The sequence below is a fragment of the Pelophylax lessonae genome, assembly GCF_965119305.1.
Source record: "Pelophylax lessonae genome assembly, chromosome: 5".
NCBI classification, from domain to species: Eukaryota; Metazoa; Chordata; class Amphibia; order Anura; family Ranidae; genus Pelophylax; species Pelophylax lessonae.
In genome coordinates this window covers 518,722,225-518,748,025 of record NC_138772.1, presented here as the reverse complement: position 1 = coordinate 518,748,025, position 25,801 = coordinate 518,722,225, and the positions used below count along the sequence as shown (strand labels likewise).

The 25,801-nt window shown below is 44.5% G+C and overlaps 1 protein-coding gene across 1 annotated transcript in view; it reads left to right on the top strand.

Moving 5' to 3' along the window:
• LOC309555380 (uncharacterized protein) overlaps window positions 1-25,801 on the top strand; it is a 274,470-nt gene that overhangs the window by 89,621 nt on the left and 159,048 nt on the right. Inside the window, exons 10-13 of the mRNA XM_082257368.1 lie at window positions 4,448-4,539; window positions 4,648-4,762; window positions 8,993-9,163; window positions 13,927-13,997. Coding sequence (XP_082113494.1) covers window positions 4,448-4,539; window positions 4,648-4,762; window positions 8,993-9,163; window positions 13,927-13,997 — 449 coding nt within the window. The remainder of the gene's footprint in view (window positions 1-4,447; window positions 4,540-4,647; window positions 4,763-8,992; window positions 9,164-13,926; window positions 13,998-25,801) is intronic.

Genomic DNA, 25,801 nt, shown 5'->3' with positions numbered 1-25,801 from the left:
CCCATGAGGCATTGTAAAACTCTGACATTCACAGACATGACTAGGCATGATGGGAATTGTAGTTCCTGAACAACTGGAGGGCCATAGTTCGAAGACCCCTGCACTATACGGTTCTTCACCTAACTAGTCCCTAGGCTGCCAGACATAGCTTTCCAGGTAGCAGTCTGTAATTAGTGGAGTCCTTGAATAATGATTTCCTGTACGGGGTGCTTGCGGGTTGCTGTTGGTTACATCTTCATAAGCAGGCTTCTCTCCACTTTCCCAGGCAGTCCCAGGTCTCTCTTAAGCCCAGCCTTCCCCCTTTTATATGTAACACAAGGTGGACAGCATTAAAGCCCGGGAAAATGCAGAACCCACATTAATTCTTCCTCACCAGGGAAGCCCAGCTCTAAAACTGGTACCTGTCTACATGCTGAGGACATGCCAGCTGTGCAGAGACATCTAGGGACAGAGCAACTTGTCTGCAGCCATCTTTACCCAGCATGAGGTTTTAGCAGCCTGTGTTGCATTCATTGCTATATGGTCTGCTGAGACAGTTATAAGGCTACTGATTGCTATGAGAAGGACACCTAGATGGCATCCATGCAGAGGCCCTAGCCATTTTAATGTGTACTAATATTGCTGGTTCCATTGGTTGGTTGGAGACATCTTACTCTATTCATCTCCATTCACCTTAGGATAATGTGGTAGTGTTTCTTTACCTGTGGATTAGAAATACCCTTGTCTTGAAGGTCAGCGCTCCAACGCCATGTTAAAAGGCCCCAGACTCTGCTTATGATTCTCCACTGTCCAGTGGCTAGATAGGTCCCATTGTTGCTCACGCTCAATTATTCGCCATTCACAGGCAAATAACGGAAATGAACGCAATCTGTATTCACTTCACTTTGTCTCTGTATATTTTGTGGTTTCTAACTTGTCAACCCTGCTATTGTCAAACCTGTTTATTCTGTTCCTTTCCCACAAGGCTTACTGCTATTTCAATAAAGCCTATTTATTGGTATGTCAGTGTATTGTTGGGTCCAGTTATGGGCGAGTCACCACTGGGAAGGGCAGAAGAACCCAAACATTCCAGAAGCTCCTTACAGAATTAGTGCTACACAAGTAAACAAAGCTTAACCACTTAAGCCCCGGAAGATTTTACCCCCTTCCTGACCAGAGCCTATTTTGCGATTTTTTTTTACTGCGTGACTTTAACGGACAATTGCGCGGTCGTGCAACGCTGTACCTAAACTAATTTGACGTCCTTTTTTTCCCACAAACAGAGCTTTCTTTTGGTGGTATTTGATCACCTGTGCGACTTTTTGATCATGCACTATAAACAAAAAAAGAGCGTCAATTTTGCAAAAATAACAATATTTTTCAAATTTTTTTATATTAAATTCCCCCCCAAAAAATGTAAAAATCAAAATTTTTTAACATTTTCGGCCAATTTGTTTTATGCTACATATGTTTGTTAAAAAAAATCGCAAAAAGCGTATTTTGATTGGTTTGTGCAAATGTTATCGCGTTTACTAACAAAGGGAAAGATTTTTGTCATTTTTGGTGTTTTTTTTTAACGAGTAATGGCGGCGATCTGCGATTTCTTTTGCGGGACTGCGACATTGCGGCGGACAGATCGGACCCTTGACTAACATTTTTGACACTTTTGGGGGTACCAGTGACATTTCTACAGTAATCAGTGCTATACATATGCACTGTTACTGTAAAAATGACACTGGCAGGGAAGGGGTTAACTGTATTGGAGAGGGAGGGGTTAAGTGTGTCCTAGGGGCGTGTTTCTAACTGTGATGGGACATGGCTACTACTGTAAAAACAGAGATCAACGGTCCTACATAGTAGAACCGTCTGATCTCCATTTTTACACAGGGGAGAATGACAGGCGGCTTGTTTACATCAGCCGCCTGCCTTTCTCCCTTCCCGCCGAATGATCGCGAGTGACCAGCGGACATCGGGTCCACCGGTCACACGCACTGACTTGTCAGTGAACGAGCCGGGGCGGGCACACGCCTCATCGGGCGCGCGCTCGCCCGCTATTGGCTCACAAGCCGGTGACAGGCTAGTGAGATACCGGTACGTCACTTTGCCTGGCCAGGGCTGACCGCCGCAGTATATGTACTTGCGGCGGTCGGCAAGTGGTTAAAGAGTACCTCCTGTAAATGAAAATGCATATGTACATCTGCTAAGTATAAGGAAGATTTAAATATGAAAAATTTACAAAGTTTGGTCAGATCGTTCATATGCATAGATTTCAGGAAGAAAAAAATAAGATATACATTTATAGGAAATCAGATGGAAAAGAACAACTAAAAGGGACTTTCTACCTAATAGGAAGGGGTACAGTAAACCCAATATAAAATTAATTAGTTTCACAATAAGCTGATTTACTTTAACCACTTGAATCAAGTCATGTTACTCTAAATTGACTCATTTTCCTCCGTTGACTTTCCATTTTTCTTCTTCAGCAATGAAAAAGATAAAAAAAAACACTAAAAGGACTGTATAATCCCTTTATAGAGATCTTTTCAGTCTAAAAATCCTATTCAAAGTTCCCTGCAAAAGACAAGCCATTATACTCGCCTCTCTGTTCGCCCGTGTCTCCTACCTTCGCACTATTCTGAGTGCTGCAACCTCTATCAGACTCTTCAACATTCAACACTTGCAGGTGGGATGTCTGCGTCCCCAACGACATGCTTTGCGTCATCCTGTAGTGATGTAGGCGTTAGGTAATAAAGCCACAGGGGCGCAGGACCTCATTTAGCCTTGAGGAGGACCAGCACTGGACCACAGAGCGGTGAGTGTGCGGGAAACAGTGCTGGGCTGAAGGTGAGTATTGCAATGAGAGTTGCTTAAAGTGGTTGTTAACGTTTACATATACTATATTACCAAAAATATTGAGACGCCTGCCTTTACACACACATGAACTTTAATGGCATCCCAGTCTTAGTCCTTAGGGTTCAATATGGGGTTGGCCCACCCTTTGTAGCTATACCAGCTTCATCTCATCTGGGAAGGCTGTCCACAAGGTTTAGGAGTGTGTCAATGGGAATGTTTGACCATTCTTCCAGAAGCGCATTTGTGAGGTCAGGCACCGATGTTGGATGAGAAGGCCTGGCTCCCAGTCTCTGCTCTAAATCATGCCATTCTCGCTCATCCACATCTTTATGAACCTTGCTTGGTGCGCAGTCTTGTTAGAACAGGAAGGGCCAACACCAAACCATTCCTACAAAGTTGGGAGCATTAAATTGTCCAAAATGTCTTGGTATGCTGATGCCTTAAGACTTCCCTTCCCTGGAACTAAGGGGCCAAGCCCAACCCCTGAAAAACAACTCCACACGATAAAACCCCCTCCTCCAAATGATTTGGACTGGTGCACAAAGCAAGGTCCATAAAGACTTTGGGGTGGAGGAACTTGACTGGCCTGCACATAGTGCTGACCTCAACCTGATAGAACACCTTTGGGATGAAACAAATCCTCCTGCATACGGTGTACCTGTTTATCTGCAGCCCTCACTCCTCTACATACACTTAAAGTACAGAGTTTACACAGCATTTCTCAGCTCCAGAAAGCAGGGTGCAGGGATCTGATGTCACATACTGTGCAGAATAGAACAGGCAGCTGAGTGTAATCTGAGAACTGAGCAGAGGAAAAGGACACACCCCCTCCCACCTACACAGTCCTATAGGAAAACATTTGCAGCTGAAACTGTCAGTCATCTTGCTCTAAGGAAGCCGAAACATGTCAGCTGGTTTTAGGACATCCGTTTAAACCAGAGGAATTCCATCAATGGGCTGACCTTTGGGTTCCTGAGATATTTACAATGCTGTTATTCACATTTTCTTTGTGAGTATATATATATATATATCTATATATATATATTTTTTTTTTTTTTACCTTTTAATAAAGTGCTGTGGATAATGCACTAGGTGTATGCACCCATAGTTTTATTTGTTTGTACCTGATTTCTGCTGGTTGGGGGTGGGACTGTCACTCAAAATTCTGTTGTGTTGGCATAGACTACTAGAAGTTACTCATATAGATAGCAGAGGGAAGAAAGATCAGACAGGAATGACACTCAGTGCTTTGAATTGAGGCTAGTGCACACTATAAAAGGTAATGCATTATTAATTTTTTATGTCCGGGGTTTACAGCCACTTTAATTTGTAAAAATTCGGGAAAATATCAAAATCGGTTAACCTGGAGTTGGGCTTTACATTTGCTATTAAAATAAAATGTAACGAGTCATTCTTGAATCAGGGTCAGATCTAAGCCCTTAAGGGCTATGAGCTTGGAGCCAGCTGCTACCTCATTGGCGATACTGCTACGCCACTGAGAATTCATCATCCGCGGGGTGATCGCAGGTGGACTGTACGTGATACGCATGACAAAAAGCAACCATAAAAATCTGCTGAAACTAATATTATATCTGTCTTTGTCATGCTTCTCCAGCTGGAAGTCATTGTGCAGGCCCGGCAGCTAGACATCATCAACCACCCTGTTATCCAGAAATTAATTGAAGTAAAGTGGAAGTTTTTTGGCAGGTAAGCCCAGAGACCATTTTCACTGAGCTAACCGATAGTGCCGGCGGCAGAGCTCTCTCTCAGCTGTCGGAGATGAAAGCAACCACTGTGTTCTGTTCTCTTTCGCAGAAAGCATATCACTATAGTGCTGTCACTGAATCTTCTATTCATCTTATCTTGGACGGCTCTGGGGATTGGTTCCTCACTTCCGAGACCAGAGGATGCCCCGTACAAGTTTCCTGAGGTACGTCATAACATGCGTGTGGAGGGGTTACATCACACTGTCCACAAGACAAGTTGTGGAAATTAGTATTTCCTGCACACAGGGTTACTGTTAGAAATTGCGGGGCCCTGTACAGACTACCTGGCAGGGCCCCCCCACCCCAAGAAAAGATATATTTAGCTAAAATTACAACAAAATCACTACTAGCAGACACAAATATAACATAACTCACATAATTCCTGCTAAATCTAAAAAAAAAAAAAACTATGTTGCATAAAAATGAAGATGAGATGAGAAAAATATACAGGCTGGGCAGTTGGAGCTCAGTGATCAGAGAGACAGAGAGAGAGAGAGAGAAACAAAGTTACAAATAAACTCCTGAGTAGAGATAACATTAGAGCCAGTGCCGGGAGGGGAGCCCACACAGGGAGGGGGATTAGTGAAGGGATGACTGTCTTTCTCAGCAGATAAAAGCTGATAGCAGGGAGGGGGACAGGGCAGATTCAGGTGCTGGAGGAAGATTTCTGTATTTGTTGTCCATCACTAATCCCCCTCTCTGTGTGGGCCCCCCTGTGTGCTCGGGCCCCCTACAAGAGGGCTGGTGGTCCCCCCCCCCCTATCAGCGGCCCTGCCTGCACAAATGTGAACGCTAACTAAAGCAATGAAGTTAAAGCATTTGTTACCCCAAAACTTCATATTCCTGATATGCGCCTGCTGTACCATGCATTTGTATGGAAAAGTATCCTGTTCTCTTTGTATTGCTTCCTTTGTGTGAAATCCCTGGTGTTCTTGCCAGTTCCATTGCTTTCCTATTAAAAACTGAACAAGGCAAAAAAGGAGACAGGGCGCACATCCGACCAAGTGTAATTCTGTTTTATTAAAATCATCAAATATATGAAAAAGTTGCACTCACATGTTGACATTAGGTACTGAGCATATCAAACACCTCCTATCTATTTATGGCCTCTTTAGGTGGAAGCAGAGCGCCCGATCCGTGTCCCTGTGTCCAGGTGAACTGATGCTTCCTCCCAGTCAAGTGAAGACGCAGCATGCTTCTGCGTCTCCGGTCACCACGCCTGCACCCAAATCAACCTGCATGGCCCCTAACGCGCATGCGCACATCGGCCCGGCCGGAAGACCAGTGGCGGCGATGAGCTCTCAGTGGATAGGAAGGAGAAGATGCCAGACCTGGTCTGTTGCTATGATGGCGCGTTTTGGAGGTGTGGCCTCCCACTTCAACTCTGGAAGGTTTTGCCCTCTTAATGACCAGGCCATTTTTTGCGATTCGGCACTGTGTTGCTTTAACTGACAATTGCGCAGTTGTACGACCCCGAACCTAAATACAACTGATGTCGTTTTGTTCCCACAAATAGAGCTTTCTTTTGGTGGTATTTGATCACCTCTGCGGTTTTTAGATTTTGCGCAAAAAAAAAAGAAAGAGTGTCAATTTTGAAAAAACTCAATATTTTTTACTTTCTGCTATAAAACATTCCCAATAAAAAAAATGTAAAAAATCTAATTTTTTTATCGGTGTAGGCCAATTTGTTTTCTGCTACATGTTTTTGGTAAAAAAAAATCCAAGAAGCATATTTTAATTTGTTTGCGCAAAAAGGTATAGTGTTTACAAACTACAGGAGAGATTTTTGGACTTTTTATTTATTTATTCATTTTTTATTAGTAATGGCGGCGATCAGCGATTTTTAGCAGGACTGCGACATTGCGGCAGACAGATTGGACCCCTAACTGACATTGTTGACACTTATTGGGGACCAGTGACATTAATACAGTAATCGGTGCTAAAAACTATGCACTGTTACTGTATAACACTGGAGGGTGATCAAGGAGTTAAGTGTATGCCTAATAGTGCTTACTGACTGTGTGGGGGCATGGGATGGACAGAGGCAGAGAGAGATCGGTGATTCAGCTTAGCTGAATCACATGATCTTTCCCTGCCTCTCAAACAGAAAAGCAGCCTGCTTTGTTTACATAGGCAGGCGGCTCTTCTGTCATTCTAGCTGAAGATTGCGGCAGCCCGGCGGCGGTCGAGCCCGCTCCTCCCACGGTCTGGCTCCAGCTGTGTCTAATCACAGTGGCTGCGCAGCTTCGGTGGCACGCCCGCGAATGCACATGCACATAATCACGTAGATCTACGTGATTATGCGCAGCTGAACCGCCCTGCCGCAGAAAATCTGCGTGGGGCGGCGGCAAGTAGTTAAAGTGAAGCTGTGCCTTGGCAGGGCAAAGAAACAGCTTCAAATTTATCCCCCCCCCCCCCCCCCTCCACCCAGCAGTATATTTTTTCGTTCCTTTCATTCCCCCACCTCTCTGTTCTTCCGCTGGAAGTGAAGTAAAGAAACCCTGCGTAGGATCTCAGTCGTAGCTCACACAAAGCTATGGATTGCCAATATGGCAGCACTAGCTTGCCCAGCGCTGTCACATGGAATAAACACCATGCACTTCTATACTTAGAAGTAAATAGGTACAGTATATCCTTCAGCTATCGCCAAAAGAGTGAAGGAAACAAGCTTTAGAGAGGGCTACATTTCTGTCACAATTTACAGTAACAGTATCATTTTTTTACAAAAAGTCTCCAACATTGAAACTTTGTGTAGCAATCAAAAGTTAAGAGGCTGCGGTCGAGGCTGTGTCAGCCCTTTGGTGAACATAGACAAGAACTTTACAAGCAGCGGGTTATATACGATTGTGTCATCTCGGAGCCACATTCCCCTTACAGATAGCTAAAGAGGCGGAAATTGTTCTTTGCTAAAGAAACATCTTGCAACCTCTGGGGGAACTGGAAACATGGAACTCTGGTTAAGAAAGGCTGTTCTGAACAAACTCACAATTAAAATAGAAGTTTGGTCCAAACCTATCTAAGCTTAAACCTGCTCCTACCCCTATTCTAAGGCCTGTACTAACAAGTCTTCAGAGGAAAGATGTGTATACTTACCTACTATGAGGGTGCTCTGGTCTGGTCACATGATCCTAGCGCCTGCTTTAAGGAAGAGAAGGGACAGCGGATAACAGATATCCTATAGCAGGGGTCTCCAAACTGCTGCCCAGGGGCCCGGATGCGGCCCTCTGCATGCCTTTATCCTGCCCTTGGGGTACTATTCTTCCCACTGATATGAGAAGCTATTCTGCCAACTGACACTACTAATGGGACACCATTTCTCCAACTGACACCAACAATGGAACACTATTCCTCCCACTGACACCAACATTGAACACTTATCCTCCCATTGACACCAACAATGGAACACTATTCCTCCCACTGACACCAACAATGGAACACTATTCCTCCCACTATTACCAAATGTGGCAATGTTAACAGTCACTGATGCTAGGAAAATTTCCACTTCTGCTGGCCACAGTCCGGCCCCCCTAATATCTTTGGACAATAAACTGGCCCTTTCTTTATAAAGGTTGGGGACCCCTGCCCTATTGTAATCTTATGGGTGACATCAGTGCCCAGGCACTCTAGCCGTTGTCACTGCCCTCCTCTCTCCCCTTAAGCCGACTGCTGGAGAGATCTTATTACTTGATGCCCTTATGGCACTTTTCCACTGCAAGTACCGGCTCAGCTCTACTCGGCCCTGCTTGGCCCGGTTTGCTTTTCTACTGCTGGTACCGCATGGTACGGTGTTGGAACGATTCGGTACGGTACGGTACGGTTTGCCTTTCCACTAAAGTAGTACTAAAGTTAAGTGGGGGGGATAACAATGGGGTGGGTGGGATTCTCTGACCAATCAGTGGCTAGTAGTGACTGCATGCAAAGGATTGTGGGATATGGTACCGGGTATGGTACCTCTTGGAACCACAATCGAGTAAGTACTGTTTTTGAGAGCCGTACCGTTCGGTTCCATGTAGTGGAAAAGTGCCGCCGTACCGTACCGTACCGAACCGTTCGTACACTATACCATGCGGTACCAGCAGTGGAAAAGCACAAAAGCGAGCGGAACCGTTTGGTTCCATGCAGTGGAAAAGCGCCATTAGAATCTTACATAAAGTAAGTATAAACGTCTTTCCTTTACAGGGGAGTTACCACGGGGTTTACAATGGGGGTGGGAGCAGAGTTAAGCTTACATCAGAGTACTACTTTAAGTGAACAAGGGCATGTTTTATTCTAAAGAGAAGCAAAGGGAGTCATTTATGAATTGAGCCACCTAATTATCATAAGTCATAATGGTCATAAATGTACAATGAGCCCAGAATTGAGGAAATCCCACAATTTCTGCTTTTTTTTCTTAGGACATTTGGAGAATCGTTCTCATTGTTATTGCTCTGGGCTTGACAATTTATCAGATTGTGGAAGAATTTAAGGAAATCTATCAATCCAGGAAAAAAATGAACTTCTGGAAAGAATGGAGGAAAAAAGAACTAGAGAAAGACCTTAAATACTGCCATCCAATGTGGCCAGAGGTACAGTGCTATGTTTTATTGCTGCATTATGTTCTCCAACATTAATATATTTTATTGAAGCTAAATTCCCATCAAACTTCTAAATACACAAATGAAGTACTGTACATATATTTATGAGATGTTTTACCTGTCAGAGCATTGGTATTTAATTTCACCCAGTTCCGAGATTTGCACAGTTCTTCCATAGAGCTAAGTCCTCCTTGGCAGGACCTGATTTTTCTGCAGATTCAGTTTCACTTACAGGTTTCCTCCCCATTCCCTGCCTGTGACTGTACAGTGAAAGAGAAGCAGCACACCACTGAGCTCCTTTCCCAATCTACTCTCCTCTAACAACCTAACCAGTGTACCCAAGAATTGTGAGGCGTCAACGCACATACTTAAATCCTGCTTGTAGAATACAAACAGGTCATTTCAGGTCATACACTTCTTCAGGCAGAAGAAGAAGGTAATGTATATCTATTAGGCACTATAATAGTATATAACAGTAAGAGTGATATAACATGTGCCTACAGACCACAGAATTCTGGAAAAGCACTTCCCTGGGAAGGGCTTTGGTATTACTGGGCCACAATGCAATCCAAAATGTCCTTGCAGTTATCCAGCAGCCATGAGAGAGAGTTCCAGAAAGCTGGCAGAAGAGACACTCTATAAAAGGAAAACCTACTCTTTCCCTCTATGTTAGGCACCTCTCCCTATCATTGCTCCTGCTCTCTGTAATACCAAATAAGGCTCTGTTCCTAACCTACTCACACACTGCGGACAAACTAAATGATAAACTTCTGTGTAAAGATTGCCACCCAAATCTTGCAGGATTTCAGCATCCAGTAGGGAATTCTGTCCTCCCCAAGATGGCCACCTAGAGCCCAAAGCAGGAGACAAATGAGTCCACCTAGCCAGCTGAAAAAAAAGACAGTGCCACCTTCAGTGGTGGTGGATATACTGCAACCCAACACCTGCCTGCAAACCTGCTCCTTGCACTGCTGCATATTTGGCTGGATCCTTGTACTGTCTGTCCATCCTCTGAGGAAGTCTGATACCAGGTCAAATGCAGGTACTTATAATATTTGCATTTCATCCTCAAAGTTTAAAAAAGATGTAGTGAAGTCATTCCAAGTCAGGACCTAGCACTCTGCACTTCCCCTTTTCCTGTGCACAGGCTTTGTGTATATATTAAAGATTAGAATGCTGGGCAAGAATCCACCAGCAGTAGGATCACTATGGGTTTATTTATTTCATTTATTACAGGTATTTATATAGCACCAGCAATTTATACAGTGCTTTAACTATATCATACATTTACATCAGTCCCTGCCCTCAGGGAACTTCCAATCTGAGTCCCCTGTCCTGCATACATATATACTAGGGCACATTTAGACGAGAGCCAATCAACCTAACAACATGCCTTTGGCATGTGGGAGGAGCCTGGAGTTCCTGGAGTAAACCTACGCAAACACAGGAAACATGCAAATTCCATGCAGGTAGTGTCATGGTGGGGATTTGAACCATTGACCCTGGAGCTGGAAGGCAGGAGTGCTATCCACTAGGCATAAAATACTCATCTTCTTACATGTGTGGCCCCGTTGTGGGCAACGGAGTGACTGGTACAAAAGAGGTTAGTGCTTGTGAGTGGAGAGTATAGCCCTGGCTGGCCCTCAGCCATGGCATTCTAGCAGCTTGTGTCTCTCTCCCCCACTATGATAGGACTGTGCGGCAAGGAGAGAAGAGGACTTCTTATGACCATTGCCACTGCCGGACCTGTAGCCCTGGCCATCAGTGCCGAAGTTAGTCTATGATTGGCTGAGAGAAAGGAGGTGCAAGTGAGTTGTAAGTCAAGTCCTGAAACTGAGTCCTGTCCATGGAGTGACCACTCTTCTGACTTCTGGGAAAGGTCCAAGGACCTTTAGACTCCTGAAGGACATTAGTGGCCATCCATATAAATACTGACTTTGGTGCAGGGGGGGAGGAGAGAGAGAGAGACAGACAAAGAAAGAGAGGGAGAGAGTTTAGAGTCCTCACCATCGGTACTTTGTGTATTAGACTTCCCACTGGCCAGGGGAATAGTTAGGGCCACAGAATTTTATGTAGCACCCTTTAGTGTTCTATTAGTGTTAGTGCAGGCAAATTTATGTTATGACTCATGGTTAGTTTAGGAGTCTGAATTTGGGTTAGGGCTTATGGCAGATCAGACTGGGTGGCTCCAAAGTGGCAGGTCTCTGGTACCTTCCCCTGGATCTGGATCTGGAGAAGCTTCTAGAAGTTAGTGGGCGGAGGCCAGAAGGGCAGATCTGCATACTGGAGGGAACTTGGGCAATCCCCAGGTCAGTTCTTAAATATGGTGGAGCCTGTCCAGCAGGCAAATTGGGTGGAAGATAGAGTGCTGAGAAGGCTATCGGTGTCCTAGGAGGGGACCTCTGGGACTGGGGCTCTGCCTCCAGGCTGGGGCTCGGGATGGCTTGAACGAATCCTTTCAGCATCTGGTTTGAAAAGGAATCTTGCCAAAGAGCAGCAGGGAGCATGGAGGAGAGACGTGAGTACATCAGCACACCCAGGGATTCACAAGGGGAGAGATTGGCACATGTAGCACGCTTTCAAAGGACAGCACTGCGCTTAACCCTTTATCCCTTGTCCTGGGAGGGCTGGTAGACAAGCAGCCAGGAAGGCTGGTAGTTCCTGCAGGTGATGAACCTGGGAGAAGTCCTACAGGGGGAGAGGAATGACTCCTCCATGCAGCTTTTCAATTTATTATGTTTCTTTCCAAAGTGACAGGAGAGCTCCTGGTCTGTAAGGGACTTTGCCAGTGATCTAGGAGACTGGGTGTTCTAGCAAGGAGAGCATTCTAGGATCTTTTCTCTGTACATAGGAAGAAAGTTGTCCTCATCTGTTGTTCTTCAAGTCAAGTCGGGCATCCCATAATCCCTATACCCTATCCAAATTGCTTTCCTCAATAAAACAACAAAAACAAGCTCATGGACTGATCTCTTGTGTCTGGATGCAAGTTGGAAATGCGTCTTGCCTGGCTATGCAGGAACAGGGGAACCAGTTACCAGCAGCCCCTGCGAGGGTAGTGCTGCATTTAGATAGGCAACATTGTTGTCCCTTATATCCTATTATTATAGTGTTTGTGATAGAGATTATCGCTGAGATTGAATTGTTATTGCTTCACTGTCTGAACAAATTTTCCTATGCGTGACTTCAATAAAATTCCTTTACATCGATATTGGTGCCTTAGTGAGTTTTAGGCTCAGTTACAGGTGGGTCACCACTGAGAGCGGCAGGAGAACCCAACATCTCTGAAGCTCCCTAGAGAATTAGGACAGCACCAAAGGTTGCAAGTGTCATTGATCTTTGGCTGGCCATAGCCCATATGTTACAGGAAAGAAATTTGCGATTCCCCCATCAACACAAACAGGGTTGACAGGGGAACCTTCCCACTGAGCTATTGTATTCTCCCAGAGGGAGGCATGGGAAGCTGTCCCCGTTGGGAGAACACAGTGATATAAAACAGCCGCTAGCAATAATCGCACATAAAATCTGGCAGGCTATTTGTACCTAAGTTGATCGATCAATCAACTTGGGTACATTCAGCCTACCCATACATGGTTTGAATCTTGGCCAGTTCCTGCTGAGCCGGCCAAGATTCGAACCGTTTATGGCCGGTGTTCTAAAATTTAATCCGACCCATGAAAATTCCAGACCTCCTCACTTCCGGTGACGCTACGTCAGAACCCAGCTGGTGTGACAGCTGGTGCGAGCCCCGGTGAGCATTTGCAGAAGACATTTTCGAGGTCCGATTAAATTTTAAGACTTAGCGAACAGCTGACTGAGAGGAGGCGGGGCTGAGGTGGGACGGAGTTGCCGCCGCTTTATCAAGTTCTTACAGTGAGGCGGTATGGAGCTATAGAGCTGACTTAGAGGGGGCGGGATGAAGGTGCGTAATGAATGCATTAAAAGCGGCTCCTTCTGTTCTACTTAGCATACTTAAAAGCGGCTCCTTCTGTTCTACTTTGCATACTTAGAACAGAAGGAGCCGTTTTTAATGCATTCATTACGCACCTCCATCCCGCCCCCTCTAAGTCAGCTCTATAGCTCCATACCGCCTCCCTGTAAGAACTCGATGACGCTGCGGCAACTCCGTCCCACCTCAGCCCCGCCTCCTCTCAGTCAGCTGTTCGCTAAGTCTTAAAATTTAATCGGACCTCGAAAATGTCTTCTGCGCATGTGCACCGGGGCTCGCACCAGCTGTCGCACCAGCTGGGTTCTGACGTAGCGTCACCGGAAGTGACGAGGTCCGGAATTTTCATGGGTCCGATGAAATTTTAGAACACTGGCTTTAGTGCAATGTACCCTCACTTCCTGCCTTGCTGGCAACATTTTACCAGATATGAAGTGAGGGGAACTCCCCAACAGCAACAATGGAAAAAAATAAAAATGCTTTTCCTTGTGTAGAGTGTGAAGGCTGGAAGCCCTGTCATATTTTTGTCCGTGTTCCTGTTGGCTGGTGAAATTGTTGTAAGCCTCTAAGGGTGCCCTGGGTAGCAGTAAAAAAAAAAAAAAAGTTCTAATCCTTCACCACCTCATTCAGAAATATAAAAAAAAAAGTTTTTGGCTAGACATACACTTTAACGATTATTTCCCGCGTGTTAAGACTGTGAAGAAAATCATCTTTATTTCCTTTCATCTTTGATGTGCTGACTTTAAATAACTGTTATTTTGTGTTGTTTGTTGTCGTCTTTGTAAAACTGTCATTTACTGTCGTCTTTCAGGAAAAAGAATACTTGCAGAGAAGTGTGGAGGATCTAGAGAAAATCCATCCATCGTATTTTAAAGATTTCTGGTAGGTGACTCCAAATCTCTGATATTTCACAGTGCAGCCTGATATTATGGGAACAGACAAGTGTGTTCATCGCTGCAGGGTGTAACCCGACTTGTTCCATAAGCACTAATGTGAGGTGTGGAAGCCTTCATGGAAGTGGTCTATTTGTCCTATATTTGAGAGGAGACAGTGTTACACTAGACTCATAGCTTGGAGGGACAGTGTAACAATTTACTCTATCCCAATCTAGATCTGGCTTCATACCACTGCATTGCTTTGACAGCTGCATAGGAGAGAGACAATAATCTAAATAAATGTATAAGGCACATGAGAATCATGGCAGGTATAATAAACTTAAGGAAAAGCAACTTGCACTGCTCAGTTCAGCTAATTTAATGTTTATCTAAAGGCAATATTTTTTTCTGTTATTTTTATTTTTAATGAAGTAGGGAATTGGTAGAACCCTTATTTATTTTGCTTTCTTTGTACCATTGAGGAGATGAGTGAAATTGAGATTTGCATTCACTGAAACTCTGGCAAAAGTTGAAAGATTACAGTAAAGTTGACATTTTTGCAACCCAAAAGGGCTACTGTGGGAACCTCAGACAAGCTATTGGCTATGCCGGCTACTCCAATGGAGTGTTCTGCAGATCCTTCAGTAAGGGAGCTGTTCAGCTCTTCTAGCCTGCTGAGTAGACTTGTAGGGCAGAGATTAAGGGGTGGTTGTCACATCCTCCATGTTTCCCTCCTCGTTGGGTGCCAAGGAAGGGTCACATAAGAGGCCTGTCCCAGGATGGGTTCTTCTGGGCTACGCTAGGCACTTTAACTAGGGTCACTGCCTTACCTTTGCCTTTGCCTTTACTGGAACAGCCGACTGATCTTTTATAAATTCTCTTGATGTATTATACATCACCACAGTTTCTTGTGCAGTTAGGAGGGACACGCAGAGCCCTTGCCCCCTACACCTGTCCAGCTTATCACTGCTGCCTCACTCCCAGTAATGTTATAGAGGCCCACCATGCACCTAGTGTTGACTCCATCTGTGCACTTCACTTAAAACTTCCTCTTCCGTACCTGTGTACAGGTTGGGGACCCCTGCGGTGCTGATCTGTTCCCTATGGGAGACGGACATGCTCACGGAAAGAATGCCAGCAACAACTCCTCCTGCTTGAAGCTATCCCACCTGGCATATGTACAAGCTTACAACAGGCTGCTAGGGAGACCTTTAATACCTTTGGTAACTACTGTATCTTGACACTGTAGTACAATTATCTTCATACCCTAATGTGCTTAGTAACCCGAGCTGTAGACTATATGTGCCAGTTACTAGCATTACACCCCTTTTGTAACTTCAGACCAGGCAAAGGCAAAGTTTCAAAAGCTTTACTGATGAATTATTTAGCATAATGGCATTCACAGGTAACAGTCCAACATAAAGTGCATTTTTTCCCAAACATCTCTAGCCCCTAATTCCAGGCTTGTGTCTGCCCCAGCATACCCGCATAGGATGAGAGTCCATACTTGGGAGAGTCCATAGGAGGTTTCTTCCAGGAGAACTGCAAGTCCTCCAAAAGTGGGAACTCTGATTCCGGCATGATGCTGGTGATCCAGACTCCGGCAACGCCAATGAACAGTACATCTCTTTAGCTTCTTTTGGTGCAAACCCCTTGTTCCTTTTATATCACACAGAATCAGTGGGTTGGGCCGAGCAAAGCCCTCCAAAAAGAGAACCAGGGAACATAATTAACCATACCTTTCCCAACTGGGGCAGCCTTAACTACTATCTGCCTAAAGACTGGGCAAGGGGCCCCGGTTCTGTGAAGAGCTCTTGCCCAGTGAAGTGCAAGGCAGCTGGAAGTTAGAAGGGTACACGATTCATATCTTACCATGGGAAAGGGGCAGATGCAGCGACTCACTAAATTCTCATGGCTATTTAGATCTATAAATATGATTTAAATATGGCCTTGAATTTCCATACATGCTAGGGATCTGATGAGATAGATCAGCCTCTTTAAACCAGGGATTCCTGGAAAGTTATAGTTCCTCCTGAGGTTGCTAGGGGTTCTTTGAGCAGAGGACATTGGTGAATTGATCTGCCACCTACAATGAGCAGCAATACAAGAGAGTAATTTTGCATTGGCAACTATTGCAAGGGAGTTTTCCTACACTGACTACTAATGTTGGGGCACTCCGCGATTCATTACATTTCCAGATTATTATTAAAAATAATTTGTAGTATACAGCCGGTGAAAAAAATATCTGTATTGTGTGTCAAATACTCTAGAAATACCACATTGTTTATTCTTTTATTTAAAGCATTCTACAACTTACTGATCAGGCAAATGTACCATGAACTGTGGATACAACCATTTTTAGCAGGGGTTCCCCAAGAGCTGAAAATTATTTCAAGGGTTCCTCTGTAAAAAAAAGGTTAAGAAAGGCTAAGATATTTTGTGAGAGACAGACTCCCTTTGAAAAGACTGTGGGGGAATAACAGAAAATTACCAATACTTACCGTAATTTTCCTTTCCTGGCTCTGTCCCATGCCAGCATGACCTCGGGTCAACTCTGCCCCTTTACCCCATTCAGGACATCCCAGTATAGACTAAATAAAAGCCAGCTAGTACCTGGTGCACCTGTTTTTGTAAATAGCCTGTGACAGACCATGGAGGGTGTGTGCTGGCATGGGGCAGAGACAGGAAAGGAAAATGATGGTAAGTATCGGCAACAATATTCAGTTTTCCTGGCTCAGTTCCATGCCAGCATGACCAACTAGACAAACACAGGGAGGGGAAAAACCAAACACCTGGTGCTGCCAAAAGATTTTATTAACATCTGGACAAAGCAGAAGACAATACAGAAGTTCCCATGCTACCGGATTGGGAGGATGCCACATCCAGTTTGTATTGTTTAATAAAGGTATTAGAGAGCTCCAACTTGCTGCTTTACAGACCACACCTGCCGACAACTTGGACCAGACTGCCCAGGAGGAAGGAACTGCCCTTTTAGAGTGTGCACGGATCTCCTGAGGGGGGGGAGAGGCCTTCTAGCGAGTATGTTGCTCGAGTTGACCCTTGGGGGGCCAGCATGCCCACTTTAGGACCTTTTGGATACACAAAGAGAGCCTCAGATTTCTGGAACGGCTCTGTTCTATGTTTGCAGAATTTACTTCAGATCCAACTTGCATAGTTCTTATTCTTCCAAATCTGGCGCTGAAGGCGGTAAAGCTGGGAGGACTGAATTCCAGTTAAAGTGGAACCACAAAGACACTTTAGGTCGGAAATTCGGAGAAGGGCGTAACACCACTCCGTCCGGGAAAAAGGTGCAGTATGGCTCACTACAGCAGAAAGCCGCAATGTCTGAAACCTGCCTAGCCGAGACCACAGCTGTAAGAAATACTATTTTTAAGGTAAGATAATCCAATGAACTTGTAGAATTTGGAGAAAAAGGTGATTTTAACAATCCTCTCAGTACCAAGGGCAGATCCCACTTTGGAAATATTGGATGAATTGGAGGTCAAATTTTATTTTCAGGTGCACCAGGTACTAGTTGGCTTTTTTTTAGTCTATACAGGGATGTCCTGAATGGGGTCAAGGGATAGAGTTGACCCAATGTCATGCAGGAATGGGGCTGAGCCATGAATTTTGATGTACCAACAGGATAGCCCTCTCTACAGAGAACTTCACTTGGTTTTCCGAGATTTTGTTTATGGGCATCTCATCTTTAAAAAAAAGATTCTTCTTTTGTTGCCCTAATGCAGAGAATGCGCTGTTGTTAAACAAAAGGAGGAAACCGGGGACAGGAAAATGAGTGTATTTATTAGACCACATTACTATTTTTGAGTGTACATTGTTTACTGGTTAATACTATCTATATTTGAGTATGTTAGTCAGCAACTATTAGGAATGTAGCTTGTTGTGGATGTCCATTTGAAATATGTTAACTACAATATTTACTGTACAATATCGTTTGAATTGTTTTGCTGTTTATATATTAGTGCTGCAAGACTTTGATGCATTTTTGGCGGGAGAGTAGAAAGAGTACAAGCTAAGTAGTACAGCGGAGGAGTGTGGGGCCCTTTTGGAGTTGGATCAGCTTTCCTCTGGATGGGCTAGCTGTACTCTTTCATTTGACACCATGTTTTGGACCCTCGTTAAGGACCCCAACTGCCAACGTCCAACCTCCTTAGCAGAACTGTACTCTTGTCATTACATAAGGGAGAGCTACAGTAAAAATAAAAAGTGAAGGGTAAGAGGAGCCAGGGGGGAGTAGTCGTCAGGGACTGAATGGGGGGGATTTATTAAAACTGGAGCACTCAGAATCTGGTGCAGCTGTGCACCCCCTGCGCCCCCCCTGTTGGTACGCCACTGGATTGGTGCCACCATTTTATCATTTGACACCATGTTTTGGACCCTCGTTAAGGACCCCAACTGCCAACGTCCAACCTCCTTAGCAAAACTGTACTCTTGTCATTACATGAGGGAGAGCTACAGTAAAAATAAAAAGTGAAAGGTAAGAGGAGTCAGGTGGGAGTAGTCGTCAGGGACTGAATGGGGGGGATTTACTAAAACTGGAGCACTCAGAATCTGGTGCAGCTGTGCATTGTAGCCAATCAGCTTCTAACTTCAGCTTGTTCAATTAAGGTTTACAATAAAACCCCTAAGTTGATTGGTTTCTGTGCTGAACTGCACCAGATTTTACGTGCTCCAATTATAGTAAATCACCGCCAATATGTCTGATGACTAGCCCAGAACAGCTAGCAGGGTGTTCAACAGCTAATCTCATTATGTGATGCTGTGGGATCTACTCTTACCCAGAGGAGCACGTTCTGTTGCTGTGGTGTCCCCCCAGGACCTGTACCCTTCTTGTAGAGGGAATAATTGCACTGGTGTAGTGAAATATGTTCTCGGAGTCGAAAGGGATGAAAAAAAGCATTGTTCTGCTGTTTGATGGACTGTTTAACATTTTTTCTTTTCACATTTTTCTTTATAGTAAATACTTTATTTTGGCATAAACCCTGTGTGGACATTGTTTCCCTTGCTCTGCATGTCTGGATACGATAAATGCTGCAAAGAGGGCATGTAATAAGAAAGGAAGAAAGGTGTGTGTCTGCTACTTGAGTCAGCGTGACTAGTGTCTGCCCTGTGTCCACAGAGGTGTGTTGTGGTCGATGGATCGCACATTCACTGGTTCAGCCCTGGGTGACTTGGGACTTAAAGGAGTTGTAAAGTCAGAAGGTTTTTTATCCTAATGCATTCTTTGCATTAAAATAAAAAACCTTCTGTGTGAAGTAGCCTCCCCAGCACCATCTAATACTTACCTGAGGTCCTTCTCTGTCCAGCGATGTCAACGAGTCCCTCGGCCGTTGAGGACTTTCCCTCCGTGATTGGCTGGGACACAGCTGTGGCGCCATTGGCTCGTGCAGCTGTCAATCAAAGTCAGTTAGCCAATCAGGAGAGGAGCGGGGCCAATGGGCAGCTCCGTGTCCGCTGCAGCGCGGACCGCCCCCCCCCCCCCCTGTTGGTACGCCACTGGATTGGTGCCACCATTTTATCATTTGACACCATGTTTTGGACCCTTGTTAAGGACCCCAACTGCCAACGTCCAACCTCCTTAGCAGAACAACAGAAAACGTCATCACAAGGGCGAGCGGTAGGGACGTTTCTCCTATGATCTCCAGTCTGCAAGTGAAGCCCCTTCACTCCTCCCCTTCAACTATTCCCTCTCCTGCTCCTCCCCATCACCTTGTCTGCTCTGCCAATAAGGTAAGAGTCCTGGTCTCTTATATCCCAACAACGAATTTAACATTTAGGTCGCGTATGCCCAATGCTTATCATTTCTTTTAAGCTCCGGCCATGTCTAAATAGCTATTACTGAGCATGCAATATACTGTAGGCTGCTGGTCAGTGATAAAGGCTATAATTAATGATGCAATATAGGCTGCTTGCCATCTATGGTGATAAAGGCTCAAAATAGGCTGCTGGTGGTATCCAGTATAAGGTGCCGAGTACTGCAGAAAGAAGCCAAATATATGCTTTCCTATGTGGCCTTGTGATCTGTACTGATGCTGCTTGTTCCTTTTATATGTATCAGTAAAAAAAAAAAAAATTAGTTTTGACTTTAGTGTTTCATTACTAAACAAAGACTTAGTGCAAATGTCTTGTACATAATTCTGCCATTCGTCCATTATAAGGGAAAGCTTCCTCCTGAAGTCTTATTTCACTTCATTGTCTCCTCATTTGGCTTTGTGTGCCAGCCTGAATCACACTGACACAGTTTATCAATTTGCCTATTAGGCCGTTCATTACTCTTCCTTTAGTCTGTCTCTTCTGATTCCATCACTGTGACCCAACCACCCAGCCTCTGTATTTTTTGATTCGTGGCTCCTGAGATTAGTCCTCGTTTGTTCTGTATGCTTTGAGACTATTGATTGAGAATGTAGTTCACCCCCCTGTTCTTTAATGAAATAAGTGAGTCAACAGTACTTCTCATGGCTCCTGGGGCTCTTAAAGCATAATGTTGATTCCACAGATGTTAAATATCGATCACTCTTGGTTGGGTAAGAATTATTTGGAACTGTGCTTTGTTTTCCATAGTCAGTCATCTTTTATAGGATGGCGGGAGCTACGTGTGGCAGTTTTTGTGAAAAAAATTACAGTTTTATAATTTCTTAATTGTAAATACCTTTGGCATCATATCCTGTTTTTAGAATACCACCCCACACTCGCTCATCCATGTCTTTATGGACCTTGCCTTTTACACTGGTGCACAGTCATGTTGGAACAGGAAGGGGCCATCCCCAAACTGTTCCCACAAAGTTGGGAGCATGAAATTGTCCAAAATGTCTTGGTATGCCGACACCTTAAGAGTTCCCTTCACTGGAACTAAGGGGCCAAGCCCAACCCCTAAAAACAACCCCACACCATAATCCCCCCTCCACCAAATGACTTGGACCAGTGCGCAAAACAAGGTCCATAAAGGTATAGATGAGCGTTTTTAGGTTGGAGAATCCTGACTGGTCTGCACAGTGTCCTGACCTCAACCCGATAGAACACCTTTGGGATGAATTAGAGCGGAGACTGCGAGCCAGGCCTTCTCGTTCCAACATCAGTGCCTGACCTCACAAATGTGCTTCTGGAAGAATGGCCAAACATTCCCATAGACACACTCCTAAACCTTGTGGACAGCCTTCCCAGAAGAGTTGAAGCTGTTATAGCTGCAAAGGGTGGGCCAACTCAATATTGAACCCTACGGGCTAAGACTGGGATGCCATTAAAGTTCATGTGCGTGTAAAAGGCAGGCGTCCCAATACTTTTGGCAATATAGTGTAGGTGTGCATTGGCCGGTGCAGTCTGTATTCTCCACTGCAGGTGGCGCATGACTGAAGCGGCGGTTTGTTTAGTTCCAAATCGAAATGCGGACAAATTTTTCATTATTTGGAAATTTCGGATGTATCCGAATTACAATAATAACAAATTTAAACAAATCTGAAATAATGAACCAAAATTTGATTCTAAATCTAATACAGATTTGAATCGAATGCGAAAACAAATTCAAATCAAATTTAAAAAATTAGAAATCGGTTTTCTAAAAAAGAATGCAATAAAATAGAATATAAAATAATAAAGCAATAGAATAGAAATTAAAGAATAGAATTTAATAGAATAGAATAAAGTAAAAAAGAAAATGACTGTCTTCAAAATTTGAATAGAATAGATTAGAATATAATCCAAAACAATGGAATCCAAAATAATAGCAAAATAATAGAATAGAAAATAAGAGAATATGGCAGTGTGAACTGCCTGTGAGTCGGGCGCGATGCGGGAACCCGCAGTGGTTCCTACATCGCACCAGTGTGAACCGACACTTAATGCAGTGCCAGGACAAGGTCATCCAGCGCCCAGGGCAAGGATGCCAAACTGTGCCCCCCCCCTTCCCTTAGGGTTATGGTCAAGGTGCCCCCCCCCCCCCCATCCCTGCAATAAACCATTGCGCCCAGGGCAACTGCCCACCCCTTGTCCTGGCCCTGACTTAATGTATGTGGTGACACTACAGGGATTGGCAGCTTTAGCTTTGTTTTATTATTTTTCTCCACTTACACTTGGTAACGCATTGGTATTGTTATTACCTTTTCATATAAGAACCGTTGTCAGCACTCCTGCTGCACAAGATGACAGCTATTTCCTGTAAATGACATCATAAAAGCAGCCCAAGAATTTCTGAGCATGATTACACATTCTCCGGCAGGTAGAAGAGGTAAAACATCCTGTATGTATTACATTTAGCAAATCAGCTATAAATATAACCGGAAAAATGAAAAATGCAAAATAAATGGGTCATAAGCGGAGAATGTGAACTTTTCTAGCGGGAAATAATTTCATCCTCTGGTTCAGTGTCTTCGGAATCCTTTCCAGTATCAGGCAATTATTTTTCTGCTCCTCGAGCCCAGACTGGCCCAGCCAGATTCCCTAATCAGAGATCTCAGTCTTGCCTGACTGCTACTATCTTTGTCATCCACAAAGCTGAAAGCTTTATCATGGGGGCTACAAGGCAAACACTGAAACAGAGTCACGCAACAGAATCCAGCTCAGCGTAACCTGAGCGGACCCGTCACATATCACTGAACAGGAGACTCCCAAACCTCAGCTCACTATTACTGTGGGAATAAAGGAGCCCCAGACCCAGGGGCATGCATCTTTATAAATGAGCTCTGATAATGGCATTATTTCCTGCCAGGCTGTCTAATGTAAGAAAACAAATAATACACACATTCAGGCCTTTAGCAAACTGCTCAGGTCAACCTGTCAATCAATTAACCACTTTAAGACCGGAAGGATTTGCCCCCTTAATGACCAGGTCCTATTTTGCGATTCAGCACTGCGTGATTTTAACGGACAATTGCGCGGTCCCTAGGGGGTGTTTTCTATTTGTAGGGGGATGGGCTTGCTGCATGAACACAAAGACCTGTGTTCCTAAATAAGAGGAACACAGGATCCCTGTGTTCATTACTGACAGAACAGCAGTCTGCCGTGTTTACAACAGCAGACCACCGTTCTGTCTCCACGGGGAGCGTTCGCGGGTGCCCAGCAGACATTGCGGCCGCTGAATGCACTGATTTGCTCCCCCTGTAGGTACGTAGTTTTGCTGGACAGAGCCGACCTGCCACCTTAAAACAACGTGGCTGGTAGGAAAGTGGTTAAATGAATGCAGTGCCGTATCGCAAAAAAAATGGCTTGGACATGAAGGGGTTAAAGAGGAGCTCTAGGCTCCTTTAGAAAAGATTTAAAGTCAGCAGCTACAAATACCGTAGCTTCTGACTTTTAATATTAGGGCACTTACCTGTCCAGGCATCCAGCGGTGTTCTTACCCGAGCGGATTGTTTATTTGGCTATCAGGTGCTTTTGCCGCCATCTTGGCTAAGGGAACCCGGCAGTGATGCCTTGCAGCTTTACAGACGGTTTCATATCGCACATGTGCAAAGCGCGCTGCACTTTGTGAATAGGCTGCAGTTTTCTGAGACCTGTGAAGTTTCCCAACATGCTGTGGGGGAAGAAGGGGGCTAAACTGTCAAACCCAGGTACCGCTCCCCCTCCCCCAAAAGGTGCCAAATAGGCTTCTTATGAAATTATGAATTCTGAAATTGCAATTTTTTCAACTATTTATTTTTGCACATTTCACTTTTTACACAATTGTAATTTACTTAGCTATAAATTTGTGATTGGAATTTTCAAAATTTAAAGGGCTAGTGCAACACCTTTTTCTCTAAACATCAGTAATCTACTGGTGCTGCGGGGGGTTAAACAGTCGTTGGATCAGTCAAATGCACTTGTGAAGAGTGTCGAATATGCCCACCATTTCTGATCCCCCTCCTCAATTTACATATTCTTGGCTGACGTCACAAACCTACTGTTGGCTGACGTCACAGAGCCGTTCCAGGCTCCGAAGAGATCCCAACTTTAAAGTCGGGAGGGATCCAACCAGATGCCTGACCAGTAGCTGGCTCAGCCTCTTAGCGAGCCACGGAGAGTCTGAGCCAGCCGCTCCCGCCCCCAGCACAGCCCAGAGATCAAGTAAGTGTGGAGGGGCCGAGCAGAGAGCTGGGGACTGACAGTCACCGACTCTCTACTCACTGAAGACCAAGAACTGAACGACCAGCAGTGTTTGATCGCTCACTTCTTGGCGGGCGGCTCCCCCAGATATCGCAACTAGACATGTGCATGATGAAAAATTGTGTTTCGTTTAAATTAGTTTATCTAGTTATTTATTTTCATTAAATTCGGTTGATTCGTTAATTTCGTATTCGGGATCTGTATTCGGAATTCCTTTTATGTCTTTTTCGAATTTTCTTCCAATTTATTGATTTTTTCGATTCGAAATGTTCAAATCGATAAATTTTGAAACGGTCAAAGCGAACACTTTAGATTTTTTTTTTTCCGATTTGAATGTGGCAAAGTGAACAAACAAAAGAAAAATCTTCATCAAATGATTACAAGGACTATTTTTTTTTTTAAATCCAAAAGGTGTTTATTGAAAACAACAGAGAGAAAAAAGGGAAGGGAACAGGTGGAAACATACACAGCAATGACAATCGGGTACATACAACAATTTTGAAAAATACGGCACCCTCCCAGGGGTCACATCTCTGGTTAGAAGAAAAATCATACAGTAGTACAAAAACATCAATACCCGCAGTGGTATTGAGATAATAAAGAAAACCGAACCCTTATTAGTCGATATAAACATAAACCAATGCAGCAACGTATCCGGATAAACAGGGTTCGGCATAAGTGTGGGAAAAAAAAGCTCCACATCTGCAATATAAAAAGTGACACACCATACCTATGTAGTCATCATACCCATGTCAAAATCAGGGGGTAGAGAGATCCCAGGAACGGGTATCCACCACAGCAAAGGTACGGAGGAGTCCAGTCCCCAGAAAAGTAAAAGACAGGAATGGGAGAGAAAGAATGGGCATAGCAGGGGGAAAGAGAAAGAAGGAGAAGGCGAAAAGGAAGAGAGAAGGAGAAAGGTAAAAAAGAAGTTCAGGTGAGAGAAACCCCAACACAGCCGGGATGTCTGCCAACAAATCTATACTTGCAGAATACGATACATAAGCAGCTGTGCAGGCGCTAATCCCGGGCAATCCAACCAATCCTGCCAGATTTTATGAAACTTTTTGACTGCATTACGATGGCGATACGCCAACTGTTCCCTCAACAGAATATAATTGACTTGTGTCACCCACTGCGCCAACGTAGGAATCGTTGGACTCATCCAATAATTAGCAATCAGTTTTCTAGCCAAATACACTAGCCTATGCACCATGATATAAGCACCAGGAGTAAACAGCTCCGGATCTAGTATGCCCAACAGACACACCAGAGGGTCAACCGGGATATAGGTGCATGGGCAACTTGTGAAATGCTTCGTGTGACCTGAGTCCAATACCTAACCAATTTCGGGCAGCGCCACAGCATGTGCATGAAATCTCCCGTGGGAATCACATTTGGAGCACAAAGGCGTATCCCTTCTACCCCACTTATGCAGGAGAACAGGGGTACAATACGTCCTGTGGAGTATAAAGAGCTGGGAAAGCTTGTGGGAAGCCGACAGAGACACCGAGGGAAGGACCTCCAAGGCCTGATCCCACTGGTCTCCGCCAATATCCCCCAGATCCATCTCCCACGCTGCTCTTACAATGAGTCTTTAAATCACCTTTGGCTTAACAAAAACAGCATTATTTCGAAATGGTTCTCTAATAACACACGGACTATGATTTCAAAAAAATGCTTACAGTTCGAATTTGACTGGAATTCGATATAAAA